The 12,045-nt window shown below is 45.3% G+C and overlaps 1 protein-coding gene across 1 annotated transcript in view; it reads right to left on the bottom strand.

The window, feature by feature from the left end:
• The window catches only part of cracr2b (calcium release activated channel regulator 2B), a 34,846-nt gene that overhangs the window by 8,382 nt on the left and 14,419 nt on the right, over positions 1 to 12,045 (bottom strand). The window contains exons 7-14 of the mRNA XM_041849863.2: positions 10,304 to 10,399; positions 8,713 to 8,900; positions 8,099 to 8,170; positions 7,246 to 7,300; positions 5,292 to 5,371; positions 4,975 to 5,104; positions 4,639 to 4,771; positions 2,178 to 2,259 (exon numbers count right to left, since the gene is read on the bottom strand). Coding sequence (XP_041705797.2) covers positions 2,178 to 2,259; positions 4,639 to 4,771; positions 4,975 to 5,104; positions 5,292 to 5,371; positions 7,246 to 7,300; positions 8,099 to 8,170; positions 8,713 to 8,900; positions 10,304 to 10,399 — 836 coding nt within the window. The remainder of the gene's footprint in view (positions 1 to 2,177; positions 2,260 to 4,638; positions 4,772 to 4,974; positions 5,105 to 5,291; positions 5,372 to 7,245; positions 7,301 to 8,098; positions 8,171 to 8,712; positions 8,901 to 10,303; positions 10,400 to 12,045) is intronic.

Here is a 12,045-nt window from a genome sequence, read left to right as displayed (position 1 = left end):
GTTACTGGCACAACGCTCATAACCACTAAGCTACCTGCCGCCCCGGTCTATGACCAGGCGAAAAAAACCTTTCCAAACCAAACCGTCATATCATAACCGCTACACACAGCCTACATCGTTGTCACCATATTAACATCAGTCAACATACAGAGCCTTCGGAAAGTATTCAGACCCCTTTTCCACATTTTGGTACGTTACAGCCTTATTCTAAAATGGATGAAATTGTTTTTTTTCCTCATCAATCTACATACAATACCCCATAATGACAAAGCAAAAACTGGTTTTTTGAAAATTTTGCAAAAGTATTCAGACTCTTTACTCAGTACTTTGTTGAAGCACCTTTTCCAGCGATTACAGCCTCGAGTCTTCTTGGGTATGATGCTACAAGCTTGGCACACCTGTATTTAGGGAGTTTCTCCCATTCTTCTCTGCAGATCCTCTCAAGCGCTGTCAGGTTGGATGGGGTGCGTCGCTGCACAGCTATTTTCAGGTCTCTCCAGAGATGTTAGATCGGGTTCAAGTCCGGGCTCTGGCTGGGCCACTCAAAGATTTTCAGAGACTCGTCCCAAAGCCACTCCTGCGTTGTCTTGGCTGTGTGCTTAGGGTCATCGTCCTGTTGGAAGGTGAACCTTCGCCCCAGTCTGAGGTCCTGAGCGCTCTGGAGCAGGTTTTCATCAAGGATCTCTCTGTACTTTGCTCCATTCATCTTTCCCTCTATCCTGACTAGTCTCCCAGTCCCTGCCACTGAAAAACATCCCCACAGCATGATGCTGCCACCACCATGCTTCACCGTAGGGATGGTGCCAGGTTTCCTTCAGAAGTGACGCTTGGCATTCAGGCCAAAGAGTTCAATCTTGGTTTCATCAGACCAGAGAATCTTGTTTCTCATGGTCTGAGAGTCTTTAGGTGCCTTTTGGCAAACTCCAAGTGGGCTGTCATGTGCCTTTTACTGAAGAGTGGCTTCCGTCTGGCCACTCTACCATATATGCCTGATTGGTGGAGTGCTTGCAGAGATGGTTGTCCTTCTGTAAGGTTCTCCCATCTCCACAGAGGAACTCTAGAGCTCTGTCAGAGTGACCATTGGGTTATTGGTCACCTCCCTGACCAAGGCCCTTCTCCCCGAATTGCTCAGTTTGGCCGGGCGGTCTTGTTGATTCCAAACTTCTTCCATTTAAGAATGATGGAGGCCACTGTGTTCCTGGGGATCTTCAATGCTGCACAAAAAAATTAAAACCTGTTTTTGCCTTGTCATTATGGGGTATTGTGTGTAGATTGCTGAGGATTATTATTTATTTTATCAATTTTAGAATAAGGCTGTAACGTAACAAAATGTGTAAAAAGTCAAGGGGTCTGAATACTTTTCGAAGGCACTGTAGCTACAAGAACGAACGTGTTAGTAAACCCGCTACAATCACGCAGTACAGTGTACAGTCAGAAAGCAGTTTAGCAGTTATGCCGGCGGGCCCCCTGGTGGCAATAAATGAATAAAACCAAAAGCTTACCTTAACTTACCTGAACTTGGAAGAGTTCCAGTGTTGGATAGTCATAGCCAGCTAGCTAACATAGCATCCCTCTGTTTGAGCCGGGTGTTTGAGTAGGCTAAACTAGCTAGCTGCATTCGCTAGCATTTTTAAAGAAATTAATTTTTCAAAACTGTTCAACGATTGTCTTTCTCTCTCTTTGAGTCAACTACTCACCACATTTTATACACTGCAGTGATAGCTAGCCGTAGCTTATTCTTTCAGTCCTAGATTAATTCTCTGATCCTTTGATTGGGTGGACAACATGTCAGTTCATGCTGCAAGAGCTCTGATAGGTTGGAGGATGTCCTCCGGAAGTTGTCATAATTACTGTGCAAGTCTATAGAAGTGGGTGAGAACCATGAGCCTCCTAGGTTTTGTATTGAAGTCAATGTACCCAGAGGAGGACGGTAGCTAGCTGTCCTCCGGCTACACCATGGTGCTACCCTACAGAGTGCTGCTGAGGCTACTGTAGACCTTCATTGCAAAACAGTGTGTTTTAATAAATTATTTGGTGACATTAATATATTTAGTATAGTTTTATCCAAAAAGGATTACTTTTTTTGTTTCACAATATTTATTTTTTCTGAAATTCACTGAGGATGGTCCTCCCCTTCCTCCTCTGAGGAGCCTCCACAGACTCACAGACACACACACCTCTCCTGTCCTGCAGTGTCCCAGAGCTGAAGAGCGATGGTGGTGGAGCCCAGTGTCACTGTACGCATCTGGAAGTCTACACCTGCAGTCAACACACAGACCATTATGCACACCATTATATAGTCATCTCCACAATCCATTAAATAAATACACATAATACTGACATATCAACAGGATGTTCTGCCTCATTGCTGAAGGATAAAGACAAAGGTTGTGTCTGAAATGACTTCCCCTTTTCCCCATGTAGTCCACTATCTCCCCTATTCCCCATGTAGTCCACTATCCTCCCCTATTTCACATGTAGTCCACTACCTCCCCTATTCCCCATGTAGTCCACTATCCTCCCCTATTCCCCATGTAGTCCACTATCCTCCCCTATTCCCCATGTAGTCCACTACCTCCCCTATTCCTCATGTAGTCCACTATCCTCCCCTATTCCCCATGTAGTCCACTATCCTCCCCTATTCCCCATGTAATACCAGTAATACCCAGTGTGTTATTGGGTCTAACTCTCTTACCCACAGTAGTACCCAGTGTGTTATTGGGTCTAACTAATTTACCCACAGTAATACCCACTGTGTTATTGGGTCTAACTCTCTTAACCACAGTAATACCCACTGTGTTATTGGGTCTAACCCTCTTACCCACAGTAATACCCAGTGTGTTATTGGGTCTAACTCTCTTACCCACAGTAGTACCCAGTGTGTTATTGGGTCTAACTCTCTTACCCACAGTAATACCCAGTGTGTTATTGGGTCTAACTCTCCTACCCACAGTAGGACCCAGTGTGTTATTGGGTCTAACTCTCTTACCCACAGTAATACCCACTGTGTTATTGTGTCTAACTCTCTTACCCACAGTAATACCTACTGTGTTATTGGGTCTAACTCTCCTACCCACAGTAATACCCAGTGTGTTGTTGGGTCTAACTCTCTTACCCACAGTAGTACCCAGTGTGTTATTGGGCCTAACTAATTTACCCACAGTAGTACCCACTTTGTTATTGGGTCTAACTCATTTACCCACAGTAGTACCCAGTGTGTTATTGGGTCTAACTCATTTACCCACAGTAATACCCAGTGTGTTATTGGGTCTAACTCTCTTACCCACAGTAGTACCCAGTGTGTTATTGGGTCTAACTCATTTACCCACAGTAATACCCAGTGTGTTATTGGGTCTAACTCTCCTACCCACAGTAATACCTACTGTGTTATTGGGTCTAACTCATTTACCCACAGTAATACCCAGTGTGTTATTGGGTCTAACTCATTTACCCACAGTAATACCCAGTGTGTTATTGGGTCTAACTCATTTACCCACAGTAATGCCCACTGTGTTATTGGGTCTAACTCTCTTAACCACAGTAATACCCAGTGTGTTATTGGGTCTAACTCTCCTACCCACAGTAATACCCAGTGTGTTGTTGGGTCTAACTCATTTACCCACAGCAATACCCACTGTGTTATTGGGTCTAACTCTCTTAACCACAGTAATACCCACTGTGTTATTGGGTCTAATAATAATAATATAATAATATGCCATTTAGCAGACGCTTTTATCCAAAGCGACTTACAGTCATGCGTGCATACATTTTTTTTTTGTATATGGGTGGTCCCGGGGTTCGACCCCACTACCTTGGCGTTACAAGCGCCGTGCTCTACCAGCTGAGCTACAGAGGACCACAAATGTCCTCTAACTCTCTTACCCACAGTAGTACCCAGTGTGTTATTGGGTCTAACTCTCCTACCCACAGTAATACCCACTGTGTTATTGGGTCTAACTCATTTACCCACAGTAATACCCAGTGTGTTATTGGGTCTAACTCATTTACCCACAGTAATACCCAGTGTGTTATTGGGTCTAACTCATTTACCCACAGTAATACCCACTGTGTTATTGGGTCTAACTCTCTTAACCACAGTAATACCCAGTGTGTTATTGGGTCTAACTCTCCTACCCACAGTAATACCCACTGTGTTATTGGGTCTAACTCATTTACCCACAGTAATACCCAGTGTGTTGTTGGGTCTAACTCTCTTACCCACAGTAATACCCAGTGTGTTATTGGGTCTAACTCATTTACCCACAGCAATACCCACTGTGTTATTGGGTCTAACTCTCTTAACCACAGTAATACCCACTGTGTTATTGGGTCTAACCCTCTTACCCACAGTAATACCCAGTGTGTTATTGGGTCTAACTCTCTTACCCACAGTAGTACCCAGTGTGTTATTGGGTCTAACTCTCCTACCCACAGTAGGACCCAGTGTGTTATTGGGTCTAACTCTCTTAACCACAGTAATACCCACTGTGTTATTGGGTCTAACTCTCTTACCCACAGTAATACCCAGTGTGTTATTGGGTCTAACTCTCTTACCCACAGTAGTACCCAGTGTGTTATTGGGTCTAACTCTCTTACCCACAGTAGTACCCAGTGTGTTATTGGGTCTAACTCTCTTACCCACAGTAGTACCCAGTGTATTGGGGAAGTGTCCAGTGCAGTAGTGGTGGATGAAGGAGCTCTTGCCCACTCCAGAGTTCCCCAAAAACACCACCTTGAATACCCTCTGAGGGTGGGGGCTGGTCAGTCTGGCCTGTAGAGGAAGGAGAAGATGGGGGTATGGGACGTTGTTCAGTTGGTCTCTCTAAATTCCCAGTCATAATGTCAGTATGTCCCAGACTTTCCATCATGGTTTTACAGAATGCAAATGTCCTCTGACTTATATTTGCATATCTCTCTCTCTCTCTCTTTCTCTCACACACACACACGTGATTCCACTTGAAGAGTCCACAGTACCTGTATTTCGTCAGTCTGTCCGTTGTTGGCACAGCTGTGTTCTCTGAATCCCTGTCTCCTCTTGGACGAGTTAGACGGTGTCCCACCTGGAGCCAGCTCCAGCTCTGATTGGCTGAATGAGCTCAGCTGTCTTAATAATCAACGGGACAGAACATTAGTTACTTCCTTAGGTCAATTATACTTATATATTTAGTTACTATAACTTTTCGAACTTTAGTTACTACAACTGTTACTTCGTTTTAGACTTTAATAAATATACTAATGCTGCGGCCTGCATTAACAAACTGTTTAGTGGCTGAATCATGGATGGAACCAACCTTTCGATTGGCTTGTCTTGCAGTATGTAGTTCCCTATTATAGAGCCTTTCTTCTGCAGAGGCTTTCGGACATTAGGAGGCTACACAACAGCAGAGAAACGAGAAAGAAAACCAAAATGGATGTAGGTATTGTTTAGTATAGGATCATGTTTATTCAGCACCAAAATGGTGATCAACAACATTTATTTGGTCAGTAAACGTTAAATATCCACACATATCCAAAAATAGTTAACAGGTAAATACACAGATATTACATTTTATGAGTTCTGGAGCGATTTATTATTATTATTGCGCAACAATTACCATCAACTTTATTATAATCTGACAGCGTGATTTAATTTGAACAATACGTATTATGAAGAGGCAAATATGAATGTATTGTTCAGTTTACTAAACTCTAGTTAAATATGAATGTATTGCTCAGTTTACTAAACTCTAGTTAAATATGAATGTATTGTTCAGTTTACTAAACTCTAGTTAAATATGAATGTATTGTTCAGTTTACTAAACTCTAGTTAAATATGAATGTATTGCTCAGTTTACTCTAGTTAAATAATCGTCTCGTCAGTACGCACGTTTCAAATTAAATCATACTGCGAGATTACAATGAGGTTTAGGGTCATTTTTGGAACATTGCTTTTGCACTAGGAAAACTAGGAAAATATGTGTATGTCACGCCCTGACTCAGGGGACGCTTATATGTTGAGTCAGGGTGTGTATATTCCTTGTTGTGTTTGTTCTATGTTGTAGTATCTAGTATGTCTAGATCTATGTTGGCCGGTGTGGTTCCCAATCAGAGGCAGCTGTCGTTCGTTGTCTCTGATTGGGGACCATACTCAGGCAGCCTATTGGCACTAGTGGGTTGTGGGATCTTGTTCCGTGTTAAGGTATGTTGTTTGTGTACCTTGGACTTCACGTTTCGTTTAGTTTATCGCTTGTTTATTCATTCCAAATAAACATGTATGCATATCACGCTGCGCCTTGGTCTGACACGTCTGTAAACGAACATGACAGTGAGGTTTAGGGTCAATTTTTGGAACATTGCTTTTGCACTAGGAAAACTAGGAAAATATGTGTAGTTGTTTATTCTCCAACCTTATACTGTATGCTGGATTTCTAGAACTTCCTGTGTTCTCAATACTTTGTTCCGTTTATTAAATAAAACCATATGATCAAGAAAGATGAAAGTGCTACATGTGGATCTAGAGACCATTAAAGATACAGTATTATGTATGTATATTCACACCTTCAAAATAACATTGTTCAAAACACTCAGCAAACTATTTTTTTTTTTTTTACAATATAATGCTGTATACTTCAGAAACACCGGTTCCCTTGCGTTGAGATAGGACAGCGGAATTGAGGTACCAGCGGAATTGTTCTGTTCCTTCGCCACATCTACACACAACCACACCGACACGCAACCACACCGACACACAACCACACCGACACACAACCACACCGACACACAACCACACCGACACACAACCACACCGACACACAACCACACCGACACACAACAGCAACATTCTTTATGGTACAGTATGATTAGGCCCAGGAGTTTTTCCTTACAATGTAACGTGATCTGACCAGGGAAGACCTCCAGGCCTTGTTTTGCTCAGAGCCACTCTCAAAAGAGCCCCAACAAACAGTGACACGGAAATGTCATCACAGCTCCAGATATTACCCACAACTAGAGCTGCCTCCTTTAAACCATAGGATTGAAATTATTGGTACAATAATTGGTACTACTTTAGCTACGAAGGCTTTGAGAAAGCCACCCCAGCATGGTTTAGTAGGAGTAGTAGGGGTGTGTCCAGGGAGAATTAGCATAGTTTAGTATGGGTAGTAGGGGTGTGTCCAGGGTGTGGAGCCCCGTACAGAGACAGTGGGAGTGGGGGACAGACTGATGGAGGAGGAGAGAGGGTCGGTGACTCAGGTGACCAACACTGACCCTCTTCTGGGACTGATGGGTGTCTTTCTCATCTCTCAGACGTTTGTTCATATCCCTGAGAGGATAAACAAATCAGAAACAAAGAACTTTAAACATATAGTAAGACAGACCACAGGCAGGCAGACAGACCACAGGCAGGCAGACAGACCACAGGCAGGCAGACAGACCACAGGCAGGCAGACAGACAGCCAGGCAGACAGATAGACCACAGCCAGGCAGACAGACCACAGGCAGACAGACAGACCACAGGCAGGCAGACAGACCACAGCCAGGCAGACAGACCACAGCCAGGCAGACAGACCACAGGCAGGCAGACAGACCACAGGCAGGCAGACAGACCACAGGCAGGCAGACAGACAGACAGACAGGCAGGCAGGCAGACCACAGCCAGGCAGACAAACCACAGGCAGGCAGACAGACCACAGGCAGGCAGACAGACAGCCAGGCAGACAGACAGACCACAGCCAGGCAGACAGACCACAGGCAGACAGACAGACCACAGGCAGACAGACAGACAGCCAGGCAGACAGACCACAGGCAGGCAGACAGAGCACAGGCAGGCAGACAGAGCACAGGCAGGCAGACAGACAGACAGACAGGCAGACCACAGCCAGGCAGACAGACCACAGGCAGGCAGACAGACCACAGGCAGGCAGACAGACAGATACAGACAGGCAGGCAGACTACAGGCAGACAGACAGGCAGACAGACCACAGGCAGGCAGACAGACCACAGGCAGGCAGACAGACCACAGGCAGACAGACAGACCACAGGCAGACAGACAGACCACAGGCAGACAGACAGACAGACAGACAGACCACAGGCAGACCGACAGACAGACCGACAGACAGACCTCAGTAACTCCAGCTGTCTCTGCAGACTGTATTTTTCTTTCTGCATGTTCTTGGAGACCTTGAGCACAGTCCTAGAGGGAGACACAGGTATCCTATGACAACCTCAATGCAAAGGTTGTGGGTTCAATTCCCGCAACGATTACGTACACATACTAAAAATGTAATTTCAAGCATACAGTGTCAACAACACAAATATTACATTTTTCAGAGAATATGGCAAAGCATGTAAGAGTTAGCATCCCCTCCCCTCTGCAAACTATACATCTCTCTGCTCTTTCTCTGCTCTGTCTGTCTCTCTCCTGGTCTGTCTGTCTCTCTCCTGGTCTGTCTGTCTGTCTCTCTCCTGGTCTGTCTGTCTGTCTCTCTCCCTGGTCTGTCTGTCTGTCTCTCACTCTCTGCTCCCTCCCTCTCTCTCCTTCCTCCGTCTCTCCTACCTCTCTCTGCTCCCTCCCTCTCTCTCCTACCTCTCTCTGCTCCCTCCGTCTCTCCTACCTCTCTCTGCTCCCTCTCCGTCTCTCCTAACTCTCTCCTACCTCCCTCTCTCCTAACTCTCTCTGCTCCCTCCCTCTCCTCCCCTACCTCTCTCTCCTACCTCTCTCTCCGTCTCTCCTACCTCTCTCTGCTCCTCTCCTCCTGGGCAGTGTTTGACTGTAGGAAGTCTAACTGTTCCATTGCTTTCTGTAGCTCCTCTCTGCTGGTCTCCAGCTGCTCCTGGAGCTGTGTGTTCAGGCTGTGGAGCCGCTGGTTCTGGACCCTGATGTCTGTCTGCTCACAACCCAGCGCCTGGATACGAGCCTCCAGCTGGGGGGGGGGAGAGAGAGAGGGAGAGAGGAGAGAGGGAGAGAGGGAGAGAGGGAGAGAGGGAGAGAGCGAGAGAGCGAGAGAGAGAGAGAGAGAGAGAGAGGACGTGTTGAAAGCGCCGAACTGTCTGTTCAAACAGCTAACACACAGCTCAGACACCCATACATACCCCCACAAGACATGCCACCAGGGGTCTCTTCACAGTCCCCAAGTCCAGAACAGATTTCGGGAAACACGCAGTTCTACATAGAGCCATGACTACATGGAACTCTCTTCCACATCAGGTTTCTCAAGCGAGCAGTAAAATCAGATTTAAAAAACAACACCTCACGGCACAACGCAGACTGTGAAGAGACGCACACACACACACACTAACACACACACACACACACACTAACACATGCACTCTACACAAACACAGTAATGTTGTGGTATTGTGGATTTTATATTGTAAATCTGTAATATTAGAGTAATAATGTATTGTATGATGTATTGTGTTATTGATGTAGGCTGTTGTTGTGTTTTGTTGTGATGTAACTGTTTTAACCCTGTTTGGACCTCTGTTGCAGCAGCTAATGGGGGATCCTAATTAATACAAAAATATCAACTTTTCTGATCCAGGCGAAATCATGCAACAATATTATTATCATGGATCTATCCAATTAAATATTAATAGAAAAGCTATGACAACAGACTCAAATGGAGCCCTTTCAGCTGTAGAGCTAGGACCTATAGTTGGCTAAGTGAGAAGATGTTAGCCAGCCTGCATAGCAACCGTTATTGTTAGGCATAGCAACCAATGTTTTTTGCAGGGATTAAAGTATTTCGTTTTTTTGTCCTCAGATGGAAGGATGAATTAGTATGAATTTACATACTTATCAAAATACCGTGCAGAACACATCACAGGCATCACGAGCATATGCAAATTAAATGAGAGTGAAGCTTTTGTGATTGGACAGTAACCACAGACCGATCATGTCCCTGTCAGTGGGCAAACGCACAAAATCAGCAGGGGACCAAACACTCTCTGCATGTTTCTATTTGTATATTGTATGCATGGTAATACATGTATGCATTGTTCTTGACCCTGTTTTACACTGGCTATTTTGGCACAGTGTTTCTGAAAAGTCGGTGCTAACCCTGCTTCGGAGCAGGTCCAGCTAACCCTGGGCTAAGATTGGTGCTAGCCCACTTCATAAATGTGCAAGTGTGAACACTCGCTTAGCCCCGGGTTAAAATCTCCCTGAGCACTCCAGGTGGCAGTACGCACCCTTTCAGTTTGTTTACAAACTCACAGAAGATGAAAATAGACTACTTCAAAATGGAGGTGGCCTCGATGGCTCAATGACATCATAATGTGACAGATACAAAGAGTCACCTGTCTAAGTCTACGATGTCTCTACCTCTCTCTGATTGGCCAGGGCGATCTCCAGTTCCTGCTCCCTCGTCTTCAGCTCCTCAGCAATCTTCTGTCTTCTGTCCCACTGTCTGATACTGTCCTTTAACATGAAGTACAGTCATCATCATTATCATCATCATCATCACGATCAGCCATTAGTTAGGGCTGAAATACATTAGTTTATTTTTTTTACCCCAACTGGTAGTTACAGTCTTGGCCCATCGCTGCAACTCCCCTACGGACTCGGCGAAGGTCGAGAGCCACGCGTCCTCCGAAACACGACCCTGCCAAGCCGCACTGTTTCTTGACACACTGCTCGCTTAACCAGGAAGCCAGCCACACCAATGTGTCGGAGGAAACACCGTCCAGCTGGCGACCGAAGTCAGCGTGCAGGCGCCCGGCCCGCCACAAGGAGTCGCTAGAGCATGATGGGACAAGGACATCCCGGCCGGCCAAACCCTCCCCTAACCCGGACGACGCTGGACCAATTGTGTGCCACCCTATGGGGCTTCTGGTCACGGCCGGCTGTGACACAGCCTGGGATCGAACCCGGGGCTGTAGTGACGCCTCAAGCACTGCGATGCAGTGCCTTAGACCGCTGTGCCACTCGGGAGGCCCCAGGGCTGAAATACATCACACCGTTTTTTTCTGAGTCTACGGGCTGTACCCATTGGAGAACCTCTCACATTTAACGATTCAGTCAAGCCAAGTACATACACCTCGGCGGCACCTCGGCGGCAGTACGATTGGAGAATGGGGACAGAATTGGGCTATATTTTGCTGGGCAGGTTTGCGCATGTGTAGTAAGAAAATCATATAATGGCAACCGAGGAAGATGCTGCATTCCTTTATGTGCGTTGTTATCAGCGGTGTAGTGCAGCCACGGTACGCCGAGGAGCAAGTAGTGCAGCCACGGTACGCCGAGGAGCAAGTAGTGCAGCCATGGTATGCTGAGGAGCAACACTCCGCCACTTCTCAGAACGATGCTTGCTTAATCAAAGTTTAGATGAAAGTTAAATCAATATGTCTCGTAAGATCGCTTTAATGATTCATTAGTATTCCACATAACGAACTGAATATGATTGCATAGTATAAAGTTAGGCTCTAGTGTTGAACCAACAGGCTACTTAGGACATTTTATTATGATGTAAAAAAAAAAAACAATGTTCATGTGGCCAGACCTCAACAGCTCACTAGGCTTAGTTAGGGCGGCAGGTAGCTTAGTGGGTAAGAGCGTTGTACCAGTAACCGAAAGGTCGCTGGTTCTAATCCCCGAGCCGACTAGGTGAAAAATCTGTCGATGTGCCCTTGAGCAAGGCACTTCACCCTAATTGCTCCTGTAAGTCGCTCTGGATAAGAGCGTCTGCTAAATGACTAAAAATGTAAATGTAATGCTTGGATTGAAACAAAATGGAAGTGTAGCTTCTTAACTCTGTTCTAATACTTCGCTTAAAACCTTAGTTACTTAGCCTACATCTTTCAATAAGATTGAAATGCATATTCACATGTGACTGGTTGGGATCAAATGGTTGGCATGCTGATGCAGCATGGACGTTTCACCCGTAAAACGTGAAGAACTGTCATTCACCATTAACAGTGATGATGGCCTATAATTTTTTTATATAAGCCGTTTTAGTATTTAAAAAATAGAACAAATTATTTGAGCCACTATGCGTAGGTATAGGCAATCGTTATATTTGGATGATGCATTGTGGGATATGTATATTCTACAATAGGTTACATGTC

This window comes from Coregonus clupeaformis, chromosome 26 (genome assembly GCF_020615455.1).
Source record: "Coregonus clupeaformis isolate EN_2021a chromosome 26, ASM2061545v1, whole genome shotgun sequence".
Taxonomy (NCBI): domain Eukaryota; kingdom Metazoa; phylum Chordata; class Actinopteri; order Salmoniformes; family Salmonidae; genus Coregonus; species Coregonus clupeaformis.
The sequence above is the reverse complement of the archived record's forward strand: the minus strand, read 5'-3'. Positions and strand labels throughout refer to the sequence as shown.